Here is a 21,595-nt window from a genome sequence, read left to right as displayed (position 1 = left end):
GGCAGGAATTTCCCAGTTCCTCTTCTTAAAAAAATTTTTCTACCACACATCATGAAATAGCATATGAAGATATAGGACTCTCAACTTGCTGAGACCCCAACTAAGTAAAAAGGTCTTGGTTCACTTTACTTTAATGGGGAGTATGAAAAAAGATGAAGTCGAAAGTAAGGTTCAAACACCTTCATGTCACCAAGTCCAATACAAGTGCCACTAAAGACAGGATAGATACAAACTAGGGTACAAGCTTCTTACATACTGAAACAAAAAGCAATAGTTACAAGATTGATAGAGTTCCTAAAAATAAAAATAAAAATAGTAAAGTGTGACCCCAGTTCCTGTTTCCAGTCCTGAAGTCCAGGAGGACCCTGGGATGAGGTCACATCTGGACAAAGCTAATTCCACGTTCTACCTGACTGTAACACAAGCTGAGAGCAGGGGACAAAGGTCTCTCAAAGCCTATGTCACGAAGGCTTGCTAAAGACACCCAGGCACAGGAATAGAATAAAACCACCTCTGGGGGCACCTGGGTGGCTCAGTCGTTAAGCGTTAGCCTTCAGCTCAGGTCATGATCCCAGAGTGCTGGGATCGAGCCCCATATCTGGCTCCCTGCTCAGTGGGAAGCCTGCTTCTCCCTTTCTCTCTGCAGCTCCCCCTGCTTGTGTTCCCTCTCTTGCTTTGTCTCTCTCTGTCAAATAAATAAAAATCTTAAAAAAAAAAAAAAAAAAAAAAAAAAAAGGAAAACCACCTCTGCATCCCTTCCAGACCAAGGGCCAAGACAATGAGGAGAGCAAGGGGCACACAGGCAGCCAAGGGGCATCAGCAGGACTCAGCAGAGAGAAGTCGCTGAGTCAGCAGTCTATTTGGCCAGCCTGGCCCATCTCCTCCCGCCGCCCCGCCTGCACCCTCAGCCCTCGCGCCTTCTCTCAGCTCCAGGAAGACAAGGTCAGGAGTACAGTTCACCCTTCTTTCACAGGAGAGGGTGAACCCAACAATGGCACGGGAGATGTCTCCCCCACCTCAGTTGTTTCCCGTCCTCTTCCATGTTCTTCCCCGCTTTCCACCGGAACCTTCTTCCCTCCATGGCCTTGATTCCCTCACCCTGTGTGTTGAGTCCTTCCCTTTACTTGGTCCATCAGTGGGTACAGACGGCCCGCCATCTTGTTTGAAACAAGTGCATCTTTTTTTCCCCCAAGTATAGTTGACACACAGTGTTACATAGTTTCAGATGTCCAGCATAGTGATCCCACTTCTCTATAGGTCATGCAACGCTCACCACAACAAGCACAAATATATGTATTTTTAAGTAATCTCTACACCCATCTTGGGGTTTGAACTGACGACCCCAAGATCAAGAGTCGCATGCTCTTCCAACTGAGCCAGCCAGGCGCCCCAACAGGCACATCTTTGATTAAACCTACTGCCAGCTTCCAACACTGTCCTGTTTCTCTTTCATTTCATGACAAACCTCTCCGTTTAGTACTTCTTCCTAAAGCCTCTGGAAATTTACTCTACTGAAGACCATCTCCTCACAAGGTCACCAGGGACCCCCTCAGTAGCCAAATCCAGTGCTCTGTTTCTGCAGCACTCCAGAAAACCCCTCCGACTTCTCCTCCTATGACTTCTTGTTAAAGGACATCATCCCCGGGTTCCCTCTCTGGCCTGCCTTCTCCCCTTCCCCTTGAAAGCTGCCAATTCTCCCTGAGTTCTGGCTTCTGATTAAAACAGTGAAGAGCACGGGCTCCGGAAGCTGAATGCTCAGGCTGGAGTCCCAGTTCCACTGTTCCTCACCTGTAAACCAGAGATCATTAACAGTGCTTCCATCAGAGAGCTGTTGGGGAGAATCAATGACTTAATTCATATAAACATGAAGAAATTAATAAATGTCAACCCTTATCCTTCTGTGCTTTGCTGGCCATTCCTGTCTGGATACCAAAAATATTTCCTCCTTTAATTCAAAATATCATACAGAACAATTACTTGACACTATTTGACAACCATTTTGATAAGAAATCATTCTGATGCTGCCTAGGCTTTTATTTTAAAAACCACTCATTATTTGGGATGCCTGGGTGGCTCAGTTGGTTAAGTGTCTACCTTCAGCTCAGGTCATTATCCCGGGGTCCTCAGATTGAGCCCCATGTTGAGCTGCTCAGTGGGGAGTCTGTTTCTCTCTCTGCCTCTCCCCCTCCTCCAACTCATTCTCTCTCTCTCTCAAATAAATAAAATCTTTAAAAGAAGAAAAAAACTACCTGGGGTACCTGCATGGCTCAGTCAGTTAAGCACATGCCTTCAACAAAGGTCATGATCCCAGGGTCCCAGAATTGAGCCCCGCATTGGGCTCCCTAATCAGTGGGGAACCTGCTTCTCCCTCTCCCCGCTCTGGTGCTCGCACGCACTCTCTCTCTCATGCTTGTTCTCCCTCTCTCAGATAAATAAATAAAATATATATTTTTTAAAAGCCTGCTCATTATCAAATAATTCGTAAAAGATGCCCCCACCTCACTCTGCTGCCAACTCTCACCTGAGTGGTGGGGTGGTGGCAGAGAGAATAGGTGTCACAAATGTCAGTGACTTCATAATAATGAACTAAAGCAAGTGACCTGAATTTTGACAAGGCCACTCTGATATAGTTCTTTTTGTTCTGTTTTGTTTTTCATCAAGAGGAGAACCACCTTCCCTCTCATAACTTTAGTGGGAAGTATAAACTGATTTTTCTAGAGAGTCATTTGGTACTACCTAGAACACTTATGGACATTGGGTCAAAAGTTATGCCCTTTTCTACACGAGCACTTTTGAAGGAAACATCCGTGAGAAGAAGAGAGGTAATGAATCAATAATGGGGATCCACACAACAGACTCTGATGCAGTTCTAAAATGGTCGACTGATACTCAGAGTTGCACAAGTGGCTGGGTTGGTAAGGGATACAGGATACTTTCGCTACTTCATATTTTGGTACTGTCTGCATCCTTCACAACAAATATTTCATTCACAAAATCAGAGGACAAAGAGAAGAGGTTCCCACAGGCAAGGAAGATGGCGCCATAGAGAGATGGCGCATCAAAAAGTCACGGGCTCCACAGGGATTTGGCCCCCGTCAGCCAGGTCTGACTCCAAGGCTACGTCCTCTCCTCCACCCCATGCTCTCCTACCCCCACTCTCCTAAACAAGCCCCGATAGGCATTCCCCATACCATATCCAGAGCCTACAGCCCAGAGAGCCGTGCTGAGAGAGCCGTGCTGCCTGCTGGAGGAGGATTAGCGAGGAGGATTAGCCAGCAGGCTTGGACTCTGCGGCTTCCCATTAAGTCCTCTCCCGTCACGGGGAAGCAAGGGTGCCTGCGAAAGCCACTTCCACCACCACCACCGTAGCTGACTGAGGCACCAGAATAGGCTGCAGAGCTCAAGAAAAAACACTGATTCAAACCAGCCCATGGGGAATCTGCAGTCTCAAAGGGCGTTGCCCGTATGGTTCAGAAGTTCATAATAAGATATTTGGCAGAGATGTCTCAGACTAAAAACACTGTAACTCCTCCACTGGGCCCTATAAAAAGAGCCTCCTACGACACGCGTGTTTTAGAAGGAGCTGTAAGACGGAATGCAGGAAAGGGTGTCAACAGCGGAGCGGTCGCTGGAAAGAGGAAAAGAAGAAAATTTAAACATCAAGCCAAGAGAGGAAAAAATTCAAAATGAAAGCCTGGCTGGCGAAGTGCACACACGCCCGTGTGTGGCTGTGTGTGTAGGGGGTTGTGTGTGTGCGTGGCCAAGGTGAGGTGGGGCTGAGGGTCTGATACAACATACGGGTCTCTCAAGAAAGGTAAGGAAAAAGCAGAGACAAATACTCTCCAATCTTGAGAGCAGAGAACGGGCCATTCAAGGGAAGGGATGTGGCCATCTGTGAACTCTCAAGAAAGGCCCTAGAGTTCCGGCTTAGCTGCTAAGGGCCAAGGACACGGACAAGCTCACAATGTGATGTTTAACGTAAGTATAATTTCTATACTCGATTAGAACCATGATTGTTGTTGCTATTTTTGCATTCAAAGTGGAATCACATGTTTGAATTAGGAGAGACTTAACTACACATGGTACTGATTATTTCCTCTCCTATTTCCTCCCATGTGAAACAAAAGGAGGGAGGGAAAACTGCACTAGGGAAGCACACACTTGCTCCCCACTCCCCCCTCACCCGGTTGTGTGGAGCCTGGTGCAGCACGAAGCAGGCTCAGAGGCTTGGGACAATGAGGAAAGATCAGTGTCCAAACATTTGGGAAGGGGAAAGAAACAACAGTGAAATCACAGCCAGCTCTCCGTGGAGCCACTCCACGACTAGGATCCTCCGGAAATCTGTGAAGGAGGCCGTAAATGCTTGGGCTGTGTCTCACCCGAAGAGTCCATCCAAGCCCACAGACCTCCTTTTTTGTCTGCACTCTTGCCTCGATTTCCGGGGCCTGCCTACTGCAGACTGCTGGGACCATCGTACCCTGAGGCTTCCCTCAGCCCCAGGAAGACACTGAACAAGGGCCCTCCCTGCCTCACCAGGGAAAACAGTCTTCTGAGCTCATGGACTTACTTCACACAGGTCTAGGTGGAGCCCTCAACAGACCATTTAAAACGGAAGGCCTACAGCGACAGCCAAAATCTTCACACAAAAAAGTAGGGGTGCCTGGTGGGCTCAGTCAGTAGGAGCTGTGACTCATGATCTCAGGGTTATGAGTTCCAGCCCCACGTTGGGTGCAGAGAGGGCTTAAAACACTAAAATCTTTAAAAAAAGAAAGAAAGAAAAGGAAACACAAAGAGGTAAATACGTTTGTCAGCCCTCTGTGGAGGAGTACGAGGCCTCTCTGAAACCAAGAAAAGAAAGAGCTATCTTATCTTGTTTAACAGAAATCAATCTCTTAAGAAAAAGCCAAACAAGAACTCCGCCAGAAAGTGAAGCCTCTAGCTTTCCACAGAAGCCCCTGGCTCTGAGGGAAGGATGGACAAGGACAAGGGGAGCATGGAGAAGGAGAACAGAGTTAGAGGCCCCGGGATTTCACAGAGGGAGCACAGGCCACCAGGGGAAGGAGTCTTGGATGAGGACTCTAGGGGCAGATCCTATTCCTGACAGAGAAGCGAAACCCAGAGACATTGCTTGGCATCGCGGTCCCTTATCTGCCAGAAGCCTCATTCAGATACAAACAGATTCCTGAATGAATGTCCAAGTCCTGGAGATAATCTCAGTATCTAGAAGATAAGAGAAGCTCAGAACACAGGACTGAACCAAACCGGCTGGGAACCAGCCAGCAATGTGGGAACAGTGGATCCTATTTACATCCTGTGCACTTCTGGGTCCAGGCACGATGCTCAACACTTTACATGGACTGGCTACCTTACTGACTTCCAACAACCATATAAAAGGTAGATATTTCCGTATTCTTCTTTTACAGATGAGACACGGGTTTCTTGCCCAGAGTCACCGAGTCAGGGGCAGAAGCAAGACTCCACGTTCTTAGCCACCAGGTTCTACTTTCTCATGACAAGAACCCAGAGAAGATTAACTGCCATCTGCGAGTTAACAAGAATTCCCAAGGTCATCCGTTTTCATAAAATTTGCAACGTATTTTTTTGTATTTGTTAGAACCCCTGACATCTCCTCCCCCTCCCCAAACTGCATAAGCCTCAGGCCCCACAGACAACCAGGATCTACTCTGGGCTCAGGAAATCCTTAGCCAAAACCTGAGCACAAGTACATACAAGTTACAGCTAAAAGCCCTCTCTGGCTAGGAATTTAGAGTTAAGAAGAAGCAAGCATATGGGATATATGCCATAGGAGTCTAATGCCTAGAAAAAAAAGAAACTCACCAAAAACCTAAAGACAAGCCCCCTCCCACCATCTAGTTGTACTGAGAAGGTAAGTAAAGCATCTTCTCATTCTCCTGGGCATAATGGTAGCTGGCTGAAAAATCAAAACCATCCAATTGTGCTTCATTTTTTTTTCTAATGTTACAGATAATAATCATGGTTCACAATACACTTTTAAGTGAAAACTCAGTTCACTAATCCCCATGATCCCATTGTGGAAGGGAAAAGGTCTGGGGAGAAAGGATGTGCTCCTGGTTGATGACTGTAGCAGCAAGATCCTCCTCATCAAGCTTACTTTTTTTTTTTTTTTTTTGGTAAGTAAGGTCCACACCCAACATGGGGCTCCAACTCAGGACCCCAAGAGTCACATGCTTCACCAACTAAGCCAGCCAGGCCCACTGCCCACCATCAAGCTTATTTTTGAAATCTAAAAAAGTGGATAGAGACAGACAAATAATACAATTGCCACAAAGGAAAGAGTGTAAAAAACTGTGGATTGGGGCGCCTAGGTGGCACAGTCGGTTGGGTGTCCGACTTTTGGTTTCGGCTCAGGTCATGACCTCAAGGTGGTGAGATCGAGCCCCGGAGGAGACTCGACTCCACGCTCAGCAGGGAGTTGGCCTGAGACTCTCTCTCTCTCTACCTCGCCCACAAGTGTTCTCTTCCTAAAATAAAATAAAAAAAAAAAAAAAAAAGAAACAAGAAAGAAAAAGCTATGGGTCACAGAACATTAAGCTTGATAATGATCGTCATTAAAATTCCAGAGTAAAGAAGTTTCAGCATTTTAAAGAGGAAAGCAGGGTACCCCTTCTCAAGTTAGCAAATGTATTTTCTTTAACGGTTCTGGTCAAGACAGGGGGGAAAAAGGAGGACACGTCCCACCCAGGTCACTGAATGACCGCTTTGCAGCTGGTCTTTGGGAGATGCTGGCACCCCACAGAGCCTTCCAGAGACTTCTACTGTTCCTCCCCAATTTGGGAGTCTAAGAAAGAGCCTCAGGGGCAATCCTCTCCAGTCCCCTCCCTCCTCAGGAGCTTTGTACCAACACTTTGCTCTCACTCAATAAACTTTGCCTGGTGCTGGGTAGCTCAGTGGTTTAGCGGTTAGGTGTCAGCCTCTGGCTAAGGTCATGATCCCAGAGTCATTGGATCAAGCCCCATATCGGGCTCTCTGCTCAGTGGGGAGACTGCTTCTCCCTCTCCCTCTGCTGCTCTGCCTAATTGTGATCTCTGTCAAATAAATAAAATGTTTATTTTTTAAGATTTTTAAATTTATATATTTGACAGAGACACACACACAGAGAGAGGGAACACAAGCATGGGGAGTGGGAGAGGGAGAAGCAGGCTTCCCACCAGCAGGGAGCCTAATGTGGAGCTTAATCCCAGGACCCAGGGATCACGACCTGAGCGGAAGGCAGGCACTTAATGACTGAGCAACGCAGACACCCCAATAAATAAAATCTTTAAAAAAGTAAATAAACCTTGCTTTCTTCCCTCCAAAAAGAAAGAGCTTCAGCAACAAAGGAATTATCTTGATAATAAGTTTTCTAATGTAATATTAATAAAACAAACTGAAGAAAAACAAGCTGTAAAAAATCACCTGATCCTTCCAAAATATCACACTGTACTAAAGAATTCTTTTGCAATGAATACTCTAACAGGATTGATTTCCAATTTTTAAAGATAGTAAAATCTACTCCTGATGGAGAAATTCATTAAAATCAACATATACTGAGCACCAACTACATGCCAAGTTATATTCTAAAATATAGATCTTCATATATTTCATCAATGAATAAGACTGGAACCCTTATGGCTGGTGGAAAGAGACAAGAAACAAAAGTTTTGAATTAAAAACATATTTCTGGAGGACCTGGGATGGCTCAGTAAGTAGAGCATGGACTCTTGATCTTAGGGTCATGAGTTCAAGCCCAAAAATGGGTGTAGGGAAAAAAAAAAAAAAAGCTAAAGCTAAGCTCCATCCACGTTTTCACCATGATTCTGGTACTGTACTAGCAAAACAAGGCAGGCCACCTTAGGGTACAACTACAGCTGGAGTCCACCATCACCCTGGGGTTACCTTGATCAGGAACTGTCTTGGAGCAACTGCTTGTCCAAAGGCAGGCAGGCTGGCAGAATTCTGGGACATTTGGTCCTATTTAATTAGTGTATGATTGTTTCACTTACTCTTCAGTGATTTACAATTTTAGAACTGAGTCTTCCGACATGGTTTTTAGCTGCTGAAGGCTACCATTCTGTAACCAAGAAGATTCTGTGAGAAGCTACTCTGCTTAAATCATACATTCTGTGTGAGAAGGAAATGGTGAGAACATGCATTCCAATCCCATTCTTCTTCTTCTTCTTTTTTTTTTTTTAAATGATTTTATTTATTTATTTGAGAAAGAGAGAGAGAGAGCATGAGAGGAGAGAGGTGAGCAGAGAAGCAGACTCCTGAGCAGGGAGCCCGATGTGGGACTTGCTCCTAGGACTCCAGGATCATGACCTGAGCCGAAGGCAGTCGCTTAACCAACTGAGCCACCCAGGCGCCCCAATCCCATTCTTCTTCTTAATAGTTCAGATAGACTCCCCCCTAAAAACATCCTGAGGTAAGATCACTTCAGCTCTACCCACCTCCCCACAACTCATTTTCTCCACTTTCCTAGGACCTCTCAGCTGCCCCCCTAGTGGGGAACATGCTTCAGTGCATCCTCAACTTTTCGAGGAACTACTCTGGCCCCAACATCTTGCTCAGAGCCAAGCATCAGGAGATGCTGTACTTTCCTTGAGGACCTGTCCTGTTTTCTCACAGCTTAATGGGCACAGAGGTGTTTTCCTTCTTATTCTGGTCCCCAAGATGCACTCAAATGTCTGGCTCACTCTGCAGAATACATACAAGATCTTACTACTTTATGAGTGTCTACCTACCCCACCGAACTGTCTAGACCAGCTTCTGTGTACTGTCCCTGACCCTACTACTCTATCACGATCTTTGTAGATAAAGTTACTGGCTTTAGTTGTTTAAAGATGTTGTTCAGAGTCCATGCGGAAGGATTCTACTTTTTTAGGCTGTTTTCAAACTTCTTGCCTATTAAAAATATATATATATAAGTTTGACATGTTTTGCTACATAGTATCATCTTGTCAAATAAGTACCTTAAGCTTACAGATTTTTTTCCCTGAAATTTTACTAATTAAAAGTACTTAAGATCAAAGGCTTCCTCAATTCATTGATGAACTGCTTTCACAGCTGGAATGTAATAAGACCAAAGGCTTATTTAATAGAAATGGAATACTCATACAGGCAGTGACAAGTCTAAGAACTAGGTTACCAATTTTCTGTTACTAATAACTAATGGCAACAACATAGTCACTGCGGACTCACTAGTAACACACATCTCAATGCAATGTTTGGGGATGGTAACGATCATTCCCCCCATTTTACTGATTAGGAAGCAAGGACAGAGAGATCCACTAGCTTGCCCAATATCATACAAGACAGTAAATGGCAGAGGGAGGACTAGAACCCATGTCTGCTCAACTCCAAGGTCCATTCCATACTGCTTCCTGAGGAGGTTTCTATTTCTTCCATTTTGTTGTATGAAGCTTTGGGGGGCGGGGGGAGAACACCTTACATTTAAACAACGTATCAGTTATTACAATACATAAAGAAAAAGCAAGAAGAAATCAAAAGGTATTGAACCAAGCAATGTCAAAATTCATGTTCCATATACCCACTCCACTGTTGGCTCTATGTCCTCAGTTGAAATTCAATATCTCATACAAAGGCCTAGCAAACATGGATATTTGATTTCCAAGTCCAGAACAGATGAAAACAGCATTGCATGAATAATCACAATGTCAAGAAGTGACAGGTGGACGGCAAAAGTGGGGAGGGTGGGGCAGACAACAGTGACTTTACTAAGAATATCCCTAAGTACTACACTAAGACATCACTTTTAGAGTTAAAATTCTTAGAATATTCCAACTTTCTTCTGTGATCCTGAGCAAGGCACACCCTGTATACGCTTCAGCATCCCAACCTGTAAATGATGTTGGATAGCCCCAGCAATCCCTCCCACCTCATGGGCTGCTGTGCTGTTAAGATCAAAAGACTTCCTATGAAAGGGTACTGTACGAAGGGCTCATATAAATGAAGGAGGTTGTTAAAATACGGCTTTGGTGCTTAAAGGAATAAACCCACAGTTATAGAAACCGAAAGCTGTAATAACTTTCCAAAGGCTCTGAAAACTGAGGTTTTACTGTTTTTAAAAATGCATAATAATTATAGTGATTTAACCTCAGTCTCTGCATTTTCTTCATCGGTCTGCTCAATAAAAAGTAGGAAAAGGGCAGAAGCTGCTTCATTAGTCAGCAAAAAGAAATTAATACGGATATTAACATCCAAGAAAAATAAGTCACTTGAAGGACTGCCAAAGTTATCGGGACCTCATTTACAATGCAAAAGGAAGAGACTCAACTGCTGTGGGCCAAGAATCACAAGGGCAAATTAAAATTAATGTGCCCAAGCCAGGCCGGGGTATCCCATCCAACAGTTTGGACTTGCTGATTCCTCAGAAAAGATTCCTAAAGCTCCATTTGTAAGCCTTGGAAAGAACCCGCAGGATCAGACACAAACCACTTACTTTTCTGTCCTTAAAAAAAAAAAAAAAAAATGTTCGGGAGACTATTTTCTAATAAGAGCAACACACTGGACAAGGTAAAGGACCTCAACGTCCCAAGTTTAGATTCGGGGACCAAAATCAACGCTTTGCTTCACTGATTGTTCATAATTTATTAACAACTGAATTGTGATGCGCAGGCTGTAACAGGGTGAAAAGAGACAGAACTCTCCCTTGGGGTTTGACAACGGTGCGCTTCATTGCCTCTCGATAATTCACTCCACACCGCAGACACCCCGGACACTGGGCTGTTGCAGCTCCGACAGCGTATTCTACCAGCAGTCGAACGTTGCGGTGGCAATCCTGACATGCTACGGCTCCCGGGAGGTTAATGGGAATTAAACCACAGCAGCCCTCCTTTGTGGCGCTTTGGCCAGAACAGCAGAAAGGAGACAATGAGCGTTCTGTGCGCAGTTCCGCGCCGATTGGCTGAGCTCTCTCCCCTGAAACCCTTGATGTCATGGGCTTGGAATGCAGGGAGGGAGGGAGGGAGGAAGGAAGGAGAGGATTTGGGGAGGGGGCCGCCTCTCATCTCTTTCCCAGACCAAAAGTCCCAAAGATAAACCCAGTGCATTCTTAGGCTAGGCAGTGGCAAAGCTGAGAGTTACCAGAGCCAGATCACTCCAAACTACACCCCGTCTCAGCAAATACACCCCGAACAAAAGCAACCCACGAAAATATCCTTGATATCGGTAAAGTCTAATGTACTACAAACTTCTATTTAAAGAAAAAAAAACCAAAAAACAAAAAAACCTCCTCTACAGCAGATATCACTCCTAAAGCGGCGCGCTCAGGCTTTGTCTGTTTTCTGCAGCAGCACAGCAGCACCGCGATTCGAAAAGTGGGAAGGGTCCGAGGGTCCCTGGGTTGGTGCACCCCTCAACGGTCCCTTCTCCGGGAAGCAAGGAACAATGGGGGGCCCAGTTCGGCCACGTAACCGCCTAACTTCGCTCGTGGCTGAATTCGGCCAGGGTTTGGGGAGGGAGAAAACGCCGGGTCTGCCAGCAGCCGGGGCCGGGGCGCACGGCGGGGACTGCGTGCTGGGTCCCCAGCCGCACCGACGGGCCCCACCTAAGGGCGAATGACCAGGCAGGAGCGCCCCCTTCCCGGAGGGGCGCGTGCTGCAGCCACCGTCTGGCTCCTGTAACTGCAGGCTGGCGCTGCGGGGTTCCAGGAGCCCGGGAACTCGCCGCCCTCCACCAGTCCCAGCCAGCGGCGCGGAACAAAGCCGAGAGAGCGCCGGGACGCCCGCGCTTCGAGCCCCGGGACGGGACCGAGACGCGAGGCCACTCTCGCGCCGCCCCGACGTCTCCTCCCTGCAAAGCCAGACAGGCAAGGCTGCAGAGGCGAAGCGCGCGACCCAGCACAGCCCCAGTCCCAGGGACCCCTGGGGCGGCGTCTAGCTTCCCACCCCTCGCCCACAGCGGGGACGCCTCCACCCAAGACCCAGCGTACCTTGTTCTTGACCTCGGCGGAGAGCCCGTAAGAAGGGCCCTTGTTGAAGTGGGTCATGGTGGTTCGGACGGCGGGAAGAGGCTGCGCTCGGCTTTGAGGATCTCTCGTACTAGGGTTCCCCGCTCCTGGCCCCGAGGAATGGCCGCAGCGCGAGGCTCGGAGCTCGCTCCCCTGGGCGGCGCAGGAGACGCCCAGACGCGGCGGCGGGGCGCGGGCGGTGCCTCGGCTGCTCGGTCCGACTGGGTCCCGCAGAGCCTCCCGCTCCGCTCCCGAGTCCCCCCACGAACTGCCCCCACCTCCTCCCCCGGGCCTTCAGGGATTGGCCGACGGGCCGGGCCAATGGAGGGCCGCCTCCTCTCTCTTCTCCGACTAGGGGGCGGGTCGGCCAATTGAAGGGCCACGGGCGCCGCGCTCTCTCCCCGCGCGGGGCTCCGGCCCCCGCCCCCGTCCTCACGCCACGGAAACCCGCGGCGAGGGGCCCCTCCTCCCAGCTGGGCAGAGTGCTGGGCGGCGAGGGCGGAGCGGAGGCCTGCGGACTCCAGCCCGCCCAGTGCCGGCGTCGGGCGCCTGGGGGCTTCCCAGCAGCCCAGAACGTACGTCAACTTCCAGGCATCCGCCGCTGCGCTCGCGGCTGGCGGAGGGAGGGAAGCCCACCAGGGTCTTTTTTCCGGGCCCGGAGAGCTCCGATACGGGGCAGAGCTCTTCCACCCGCTGCTGGGAACACCACGAGCAGCCTGGGAGCTCCTGTGCCAGAGCAAGGGGGTGCTCCTCCTACACCTGCTGCTTTCTCAGTACCTCGCCGCTTCCCACACCTGTTGGTCTAACCTCTATCCCGCTGCCGCCACGGGAACAGTCAAGGCTTTTGGCCAAATTTGAGCCCACTCAGTCTCTAAACCTCTAAATGCAATGCGGAAAAACGGGACTGTGCCATGGCAAAGCCTGGGGCATTTCAAGTCCTTTTCTGGATTCGCACAGCTACTTTTCACAAGCTTTTTTTTTTTTTTTTTTTTTTTAAGATTTTATTTATTTATTTGACAGAGATCACAAGTAGGCAAAGAAGCCCGGAGGGGGGTGGTGTGGGGGGAAGCAGGCTCCCTGCTGAGCAGAGAGCCCTATGCAGCATTCAATCCCGGGACCCTGAGATCATGACCTGCGCTGAAGGCAGAGGCTTTAACCCACTGAGCCACCCAGGCGCCCCTCACAACCATCTTTATCCGGAATTCAGCTAGTCCAAACACCCAGGTGACTGTTGCTCTATTTTTTAAAATATTTTTTTTAATCTAGTGGCCTCTTTGAATAGGAGACCTTTGTAAAGAGATAGGTACTCTCCTTTGGGTCAGAAGTGGCCTCCGTACTTTCCTAGTTCTGCTTTCTCCCCACCACTTTCTTTACTCTGATCTCCAAGTAATTTGATACTTAGGAGGAAGAGAGCATAACTTTCATCATTGGCCTGGGCTCTTAGCACTGTACCAGACGACCTGCAAACATTATCTCATTTACCCCTACCAACAACTAGTAGGTAGACATCATATCCGTCACAGAGATGAGAAGAATGAAACTCAGACCTAAGTATCCTGGCCAAGGTCTGCCCATCTGCAAAACTTCATCTCTTGCCATCACTTTCCTGGGCACACCTAGGACATGTTTCAACCCCTGAGATCCTAGTAGAAGAGTTTTGTTTACCAAACCCTGGCTCCTGTGCCAGAAGAAATCATGGAATCAGAAGAGAAGCCAAACACCTTACCGCTGTTGAGCCATCCTGAAACAGAAAAGAATAAGGCAACTTTAAAAGAAAATGCAAAAAAAGAAATTTTTTTAATAAAAAAATAAAAGAAAATGCAAAAACCGGCTATGGACTTTGGAATGATTGGAGTCAGGGGAATGGGAGGGGGGAGGCTAATAGGGAGGAAAGTGAATGATTTATATGTGATTTGCTAACTTAGACAGGAGGCAGTAATGATAATTAGGTCATTCTTCCCACACAAATGACACAATTGAGCTACAATTAGTGAGACAAGCCGTTTGGGCTGTTTTTCCAGTAGTGTGATAGTGGCCATGTGTCATCCACAAAACCTCACCCACTTTTCTTTTGAGTGAGAAGTGGTGGCCAGATCTGAGGTACAATACAGATGGAAAACATCTGCACCATCATGTTAATCTACTTAAAGGTCATTCCTTATAGAATGTTCAAGAACTGTATTCAACTTTGTCATGAAAAACTTACAGACATAAAGGTGAGTTTTGTTTAATGGGAGTTATTGTTTAATAGGTACAGAGCTGCAGTTTGGAATGATGAAAAAGCTCTGGAAATGGATAGCAATGATAGTATACTTAATGCCACTGTCTACTGAAAAGTTAATCTTTTGTAACCCTTCCCTCTTTCTCCTCTTTGCTACCCTACCTGACCAAGCAACCACTGATAGGCTTTCTGTCTCTACATACCAGTGTGTGTTTCCTAGAATTTTATGTAAATGGAACCATACTTTGTGTATTTCATTTTAACTGGCTTCTTTCACTCAGCAAAATTACTCTGAAAATTCATCCATGTTAGAGTAGTCTATATTTCTTTTTATTGCCGAGTAGTATTCTATGGTAAGGATCTATCACAGTGTATATATTCGCCCCTTATTGAATATTTGGGTTTTCAGTTTTTTGCTTTTGCAAATAAAGCTGTATGAACATTCACGTGCAAGTCTTTTTATGGACCTTTGCTTCCATTTCTCATGGATAAATTCAAGTGAAATGACTGGATCATATGAAAGGTATGTATTTAATTTTTTAAGAAATTGCTATATTTTTCCAGAGTGATTGTACCATTTTGCATTCCCATCAGCAGTGTATAAGAGTTCCAGTTCCTCTATATCCTCTCCAACACTTGCTGTGATCAATCTTTTTAAGTTTAGCCATTCTAATAGGTGTGGAATCTCGTTGAAGTTTTAATTAAATAAAATTAAATAAATAAAATAAAATAATGTGGTTGTCATCTATGTATCTTTTCTCCAAGTGTTTGTTTGGTCTCTTGCCCATATTTTGTGTTTTCTTTAATTTATCCCTGCCAGGCTAGATTTAGAGAATCCTGACCAACTTCTGACAATAGGATGTGTCCACAAATGCTCAAATTTAAGTGAAATTTCGTATTACAAAATAGCCACCAGGGTGTGTCCCAACAATCCTAAGTATTTTAACTAGAAATGCCTTAAACACTAGGAATACTTTGAGCTGAAATAAAAGCTCTTAAAGGGGCACCTGGGTGGCTCAGTGGGTTAAGTAAGCCTCTGCTTTCAGCTCAGGTCATGGTATCAGGGTCCTGGGATCGAGTCCTGCATGGGGCTCTCTGTTCAGTGGGGAGCCTGCTTCCCCCTCTCTCTCTGCCTGCCTCTCTGCCTACTTGTGATCTCTCTCTGTCAAATAAATAAAATATTCAAAAAATAAATAAATAAAGGCTCTTAAGGAGGTCAATGCTACCTTTCCAAATTCCCATTTTAAGCAGTTGCAGGGGAGTTATAAGAAAAGATTCTTTCACAGATACAAATCAGTGGATCAGATCATCATGTATCTTGCCACCAGGACAATAGTAATGTTTTGGAGGCTACGTCCTATAAATCCACAATGCAGGAGAATTACAAAGAACAGTTGTCTGAAAGACAGAGGGGACCGTAGAAGGTTCAAAGGAGGTTAAGACTTCAGCACCTACTCTGTGCAAAGCACCATTAGAGCTGTATTACGGGGAGTGAGACTGTATAATTTATTACCCAAATAGGGATGCTTTTGAGAGTGAAACATGGTACTACTAATATTTTTTTGTCTCCCCCCATCCTGGTAAGTCTCCTTAACAGTTTTCCCTTTCCCTCTCAGAAGTGTCCCTGTTTAGGTGGTAAGTTATATGGTCACCTCACTTCTAGATATCACTCACAACAACCCTGTAATGGTGAATCCTATCGATTCCCATTTACAATCAGAAACTAAGATGCAGTGAGAAAGGACACACAACTTGGCCAAAGTGAAATGGTTAATAGAGAGCAGAACTGGGATTTGAAACCAGGACTGCTTTAGGGTTTCTCAAAAGTCAACTTCCTAGATCCCTCAGGAATCTGAAATCAGTCTTGCAATGTACATCTCTTGTTTTTTTGTTTGTTTGTTTGTTTGTTTGTTTGTTTTTTGCTGCACGGCATGTCCTTTTGAGGAGAGCCTACCACCCATTCCCCATGAAACTATGAATCTGTCAGTCCATAGCCACCTCCTTCCAAGCCAGAGGCAGGCCCATGGCACAACTGTCCAAGGGCTTACCCCCTAGGCACCGTCACTGGTTTCAAGGAGCCCTGACCCAAGCTGGGTCCACCACAGTTCTTTTTGGTGAACAAATGCGGAAGCCAAATTTTTTGGCTAGACAGAAAACTAACTCAAACTGACTTAGACCCCCCAAAAAGGGGAGAGGCTTAATTGGCTTATATAAGAGAAAAACCTGGAGAAGATAGAGTTTTAGGTATGACTGGATTTAGGGACCCAGTCACAGGGATCACAAGCCAGTATCTCCACATACCTCTTCTGTTGACTCTCTTCCTCCTTGATGTCAGATTTACCACCAGAAGATCCAGGCTTACATCCTAACCTCTCAGCAGCCACAACACAAAAGAGAGCATGACAAAAAAGTGAACAATTTCCCAACAATTTCAACAAAAGTGCTAGAACTAAGTCTTCTTGGTCTGCTGTAGGTCACCGATCCCTCTCTGCCACCATCCCTCAGCCATAGGAAGGAAAGCTCTGACTGAGAGGTGTGGGTCAGGGGTCCAAGATGCACAGGAGCGGATAGAGGGAAGATGCAGAACCCCAAAGGAAAATGGGAGGAAAGCAATGCTGGCAGCCACCTAAACGGTTTGCCTCTGGCACATGCTCTTCTCAGGTGTACGTCGGTTAGAAGGGCCCCTCACTTCCCAAGACAGCTTTCAGAGCCCTGCACTTAACTTTTTATTCATTGTTTTTTATTCTTTGTCCCAAAGATGACACCTAAAATTATTTAAGCTCCAGCTCCCCCAAATCTGGAGAGACCCTACAAGGAAGTCATCCAGAATGCCCCTTCCCTGACAGCCAGTTAGGCATCCAGCTCTCATCAATTGCTTACCTAGTCTTTTCCTTCCCTTCTCAACAGCCTGAAACAGGTTCTTATCATCCGTGGCCAGGGAATGAGATCCTGACCCCAGTCTTCATCTCCCAGATTGATCTTCAAAACTGAGTTCTTACAGCTTGGATTTTCTAAAAACAATAAAATAAAAAGAAAAAATAAATGAAACAGAACCACCATATGAATCAGGAATTCCACTCCTGAGTATATACCCCAAACACTTGAAAGCAGGATCGTGTAGAGATATTGGTGCGATCGGGTTCACAGTAGCGCTATTCACAATAGCCAAAAGGTGTAAGTTACCCAAGTGTCCATCAATGAATGAATGGATGAACAAAATGTCTTATGTACATTGGAGGGGTTGGAAAATTTTCCCTTCTTCCCTGCTAGGTTCTTCAACTGGTCTAATAATTCAATGATATAAGACAGATTCACAGAAAAGTGAACTTAACTGCACACACATGGAGGTTCCATAAAGATCTGAAGACTCAAAGGGCAGCCAGGTAATTGAGGATTATAAAGTATCATGGACCTATGGAAAAAGGTAAGGATCTGGGGAGGCAAAGGGAAGAAAGGCCGTTCCCAGAAAGGCAGAGAAAGTGTTTGAAAAAAAAAAAAAAAAAAAGATTACCTTGTTACAGAGTTAAGTTTCTTAGGTAAAAATGTATCTCTGGTAAGAGTTCTCTTCCTGGTATAGACCCCCTTTCCCATGTAAACTTAGGCAGTTGAAGGGGAGGTACAGAGGTTTTTTCCTGAATCTGCTGGGTTTTCAAGTTTCAAAATAATCCTTATGCCACAGAGACACAATTTGAGGTGGTAAAAATCTGCTGACCCACAACATACAGTGGAATAGTATTCAGCAGTTGAAGGGGAGGTACAGAGGTTTTTTCCTGAATCTGCTGGGTTTTCAAGTTTCAAAATAATCCAAAAAAAAAAAAAAAAAAGTTTCAAAATAATCCTTATGCCACAGAGACACATTTTGAGGTGGTAAAAATCTGCTGACCCACAACATACAGTGGAATAGTATTCAGCCTTTAAAAGGAACGAGGGGGTGCGTGGGTGGCTCAGTTGTTAAGCGTTGGCCTTCAGCCCAGGTCATGATCCCAGGGTCCTGGGCTCGAGCCCCGCATCAGGACGCATGCTACAACATGGATGAACCTTGAGGACATTATGCTCAGTAAAATAAGCCAGTCATGAAAGGACAAATACTATATGGTTCCACTTTCTGAGGTACCTAGAGTAATCAAATTCATGAAGGCAGAAAGTACTATGATATACACCCTCCTTAAAAGTCTGGTGGTTCTTCATCTGGCCCCAGGGCCAAGGCAAGCTCTCCACTCACAGGATTACTGGAAGGAGGACTTCAAGAAATCAGGTATGCAATGTGCTTAATGATGTGGCAGTGCCTGGCACACAGTAATCGCTCAATAATTTGAAGTTACTGCCATTATTATTACCATCCCATTATCTGCCCTCTCTATGCCTCTCCAGCCTGAATAGTCGGGGGTGTTCCACACTTAGGTGTGTCGACATAAGCAGTTTTCTCTGCTTCTATTTGTTAACATTTATCCTTCGAAAAAACAATCTTTTAAAAAAGTGTATACTTCAAAGTCCAACTCAAGTATCACCTTTTCCCAAAATCCTTCCTAGTCTCACAAACCTCCAGTGGTTTATTCGTCGCCTTTTCTTGTGTCTCCTTTCTATCTTGTGGGTTTCTTATTGTTGCTCCTGACACAGCGTGTTCAATTTATGTGTTTACATGCCAATGTCCATCCTAGGTTGTGAGTAGATTTAGGGCAGAAAACTGTACTGCATCATTCCTAAGTATGTTGTGTTGAGTTTGGCATATAGTTGCTGGTCCACATGTTTGCTCAATGAGAGACCATGCCAAGCACCTTCTTACAAATTTATCCCATTTAATCCTCACAGAAACGATTCTAGGGAGATAGGACTGTCCTCAGTTTTTTGGGTTTTTTGTTTTTGTTTTTTCAGATGGAAGAACAGGCTCAGAAAGGCCAGTATCTTGTTCAAGGTCGTACAGCAGTGATACTAGAACAAGAATCTATTTTTTTTTTCTGCTTCTGAAACCCATGTTTTTCTTGCCGCACTATGCTACATCATTATAATCCATAGTTTCCTCAGGGATAGCATGCATATAGAAAACAGAAGAGAGAGAGCTCAGCTCTGGGGTGGCTTAGATTTGGAAGGGAAAAAAAAAAGAGAGATGGAGCAAATGACATAACTAAGTACAAAGAAAATCACTAAAACGAACTCAGAAAACAACACAGAAGAGAGCTGGCGTTTTTGTTTTTGTTTTTTTAAGACTTTATTGTATCTATTTATTTTTAAGATTTATTTATTTACTGATAGTATGGTTTTATTTATTTATTTAGAGAACACACCTACGTGTGCAGGAGTGGGGAGGGGCAGAGGGAGAGAGAGAATTTTAAGGAGGCTCCACGCCCAGCTTGGAGCCCAACTTGGGGCTCCATCTCACACCCCTGAGATCATGATTTGAGCCGAAATCAGGAGTCAGAAGTTTAACCACCTGAGCCACCCAGGCACCCCTGATTTTATTTACTTACCTATTTTCTAAGTAATCTTTGCATCCAAAGTGGGGCTCAAACTCACAACCCCAAGACTAAGAGCTGCATGCTCTACTGACTGAGCCAGCCAGGTGCCCAGAGCAAATCTTTATTATTTTTCCCCATAGAAGAGAGTTTTAAGGGGAAAAGTGAGTAACTACATAGAATGAAGATAATAAATGCCATTTTAGGGATGCCTGACTGGTTCAGTCAGTACAGCATGCTACTCTCGATCGCAGGGTCATGAGTTCAAGCCCTACACTGGGAGTGGAGCCTACTTTTTAAAAAAAAACAAACAAAAAACCACACACACACACACAAAACATTTTATTTTTCACTACGGTCCTTCTCATGGAGAAGCCTCAGGACCACAGGTCGAGTAGAAATCTAATTATTGGGCAAGAAAGCATAGTGAGAGGAAGCAGAGAAGCCAGGCAGTCTTTAACAAGCAGGCAGCTGGGCTGAGAGAAGCAGGGGACAGAATCCACAGGGGTACAAAGGAACCAAGGGGCCAGGAGCACTGGAGAGATGAGAGTTCAAGGAGTCCTGGGGGCTCAGAGGAGCAGAGGGAGGCAAGGCTTCTTCTGGACTTTTGGAAACGAGGGCCAGCCACCTGTCCCCATCACCCTCCTGCTGCCTCCATGTCCTCTTCTCTTCATCTCTTTCTTCCTTTTCTTCATTCCCATATTCGTTCATGCATCACTCATTCTCTCTCTGTCTTCTCTCTCCTTTTACCTCTGTCTTGCCTCATTCCTGCTTGTAGCAAGTGGTAATATCCTAGTAATTTTATCTATTGTCATTCAGGATCTGAGAAATTGCTGTCTATCAGCAGTTTGGTGTACAAAATCACATGAACAATTTACCAGCTGCCATAGAACTTGGTAGCCTGGAGAAGGAGTTTAGGAAGACAGGAGAGGCCCCAGCCAGGCGTTCAAAAGCTTCACAGGACTTTTATACGATAATTTTGTGTGTGCGTATTGCACTCATCTACCTCTTTCTGGGAAAGAAGTCTACTCCTTTCAGTAATTCTCAAGGGAAAAGGGATCAGAAAGGTTTGGGATCTCACTGCCTTTCACCTCTATCAAATACAGCTGCTTAATTTTAGCTCCTTTATAATAACTTGTGCTCTCAATTTTGATAAGGCTGTGGTTTAAAAGCTTCTGCTTGTAGGGAGTAAGATTAACATCCCGAAACTCAGCTCAGCAACCACGTCCAATGACTCACGTTCCAGTGTCCCATTCCAGTCTTCTTTGTTGCTTATGAAAACTCACAGGTAATTTAAGATGGTATCAAAATACTAATGCAGTTTAATTCGTTTGTAAACTTGTTTACTCCAAAATGTAAAGGCCAGAGTTTCCTATTGAAATGCAACCCCTTTTCACTTTAGGAGGCAGTAGGAATCATTTTCTAAGGATCTAATTGTCTAAATTTCAGCACGGAGCACCCTTCTGACAAAACAAAGTACTTCCAGATTCTGCTGAAAGTTGCTCAGCACCTGTTTCTTGAAATAAATGTGTTTAGCTTTAGGCAATGAAGACATCTGGAAAATAGGCATTTCGTTGAATGATATTAAAAGCATTCATATAGTAAACAGAAAACTAAACTAACAAGTTTTCTTTTAGTTTTCCTTAGATTATCAACTCCAGGAGGGCGGGAGCCATTTCCCTTCAACATTGTATCCCCACATTTAATACACAGTAGCCATTCAATACATGAAGGAATGAAAAATAGCAAGCTTCTGACAGAATGGATTTTGTGGAAAGCATTTTTTCCTTCCCTTTTCTCCAGCTTTTTCCCAGCTTTGTTGAGATATAATTGGCATAGAACACTGTGTATACTTCAGGTGTCAAACATATTTTTTGATACCTTTATCTATTGTGAAATGGGGTTCATTAACATCCCTCACCTCACAAAATTACC

The 21,595-nt window shown here is 45.3% G+C and overlaps 1 protein-coding gene across 1 annotated transcript in view; it reads right to left on the bottom strand.

Moving 5' to 3' along the window:
- The window catches only part of CNN3 (calponin 3), a 30,663-nt gene extending 18,408 nt beyond the window's left edge, over positions 1-12,255 (bottom strand). Inside the window, exon 1 of the mRNA XM_046019425.1 lies at positions 11,972-12,255. Coding sequence (XP_045875381.1) covers positions 11,972-12,028 — 57 coding nt within the window. The 5' untranslated portion in view covers positions 12,029-12,255. The remainder of the gene's footprint in view (positions 1-11,971) is intronic.
- Positions 12,256-21,595: the final 9,340 nt, after the last annotated feature.

The sequence above is a fragment of the Meles meles genome, chromosome 1 (assembly GCF_922984935.1).
Source record: "Meles meles chromosome 1, mMelMel3.1 paternal haplotype, whole genome shotgun sequence".
NCBI classification, from domain to species: Eukaryota; Metazoa; Chordata; class Mammalia; order Carnivora; family Mustelidae; genus Meles; species Meles meles.
This window is presented reverse-complemented; position numbering and strand designations above follow the sequence as displayed.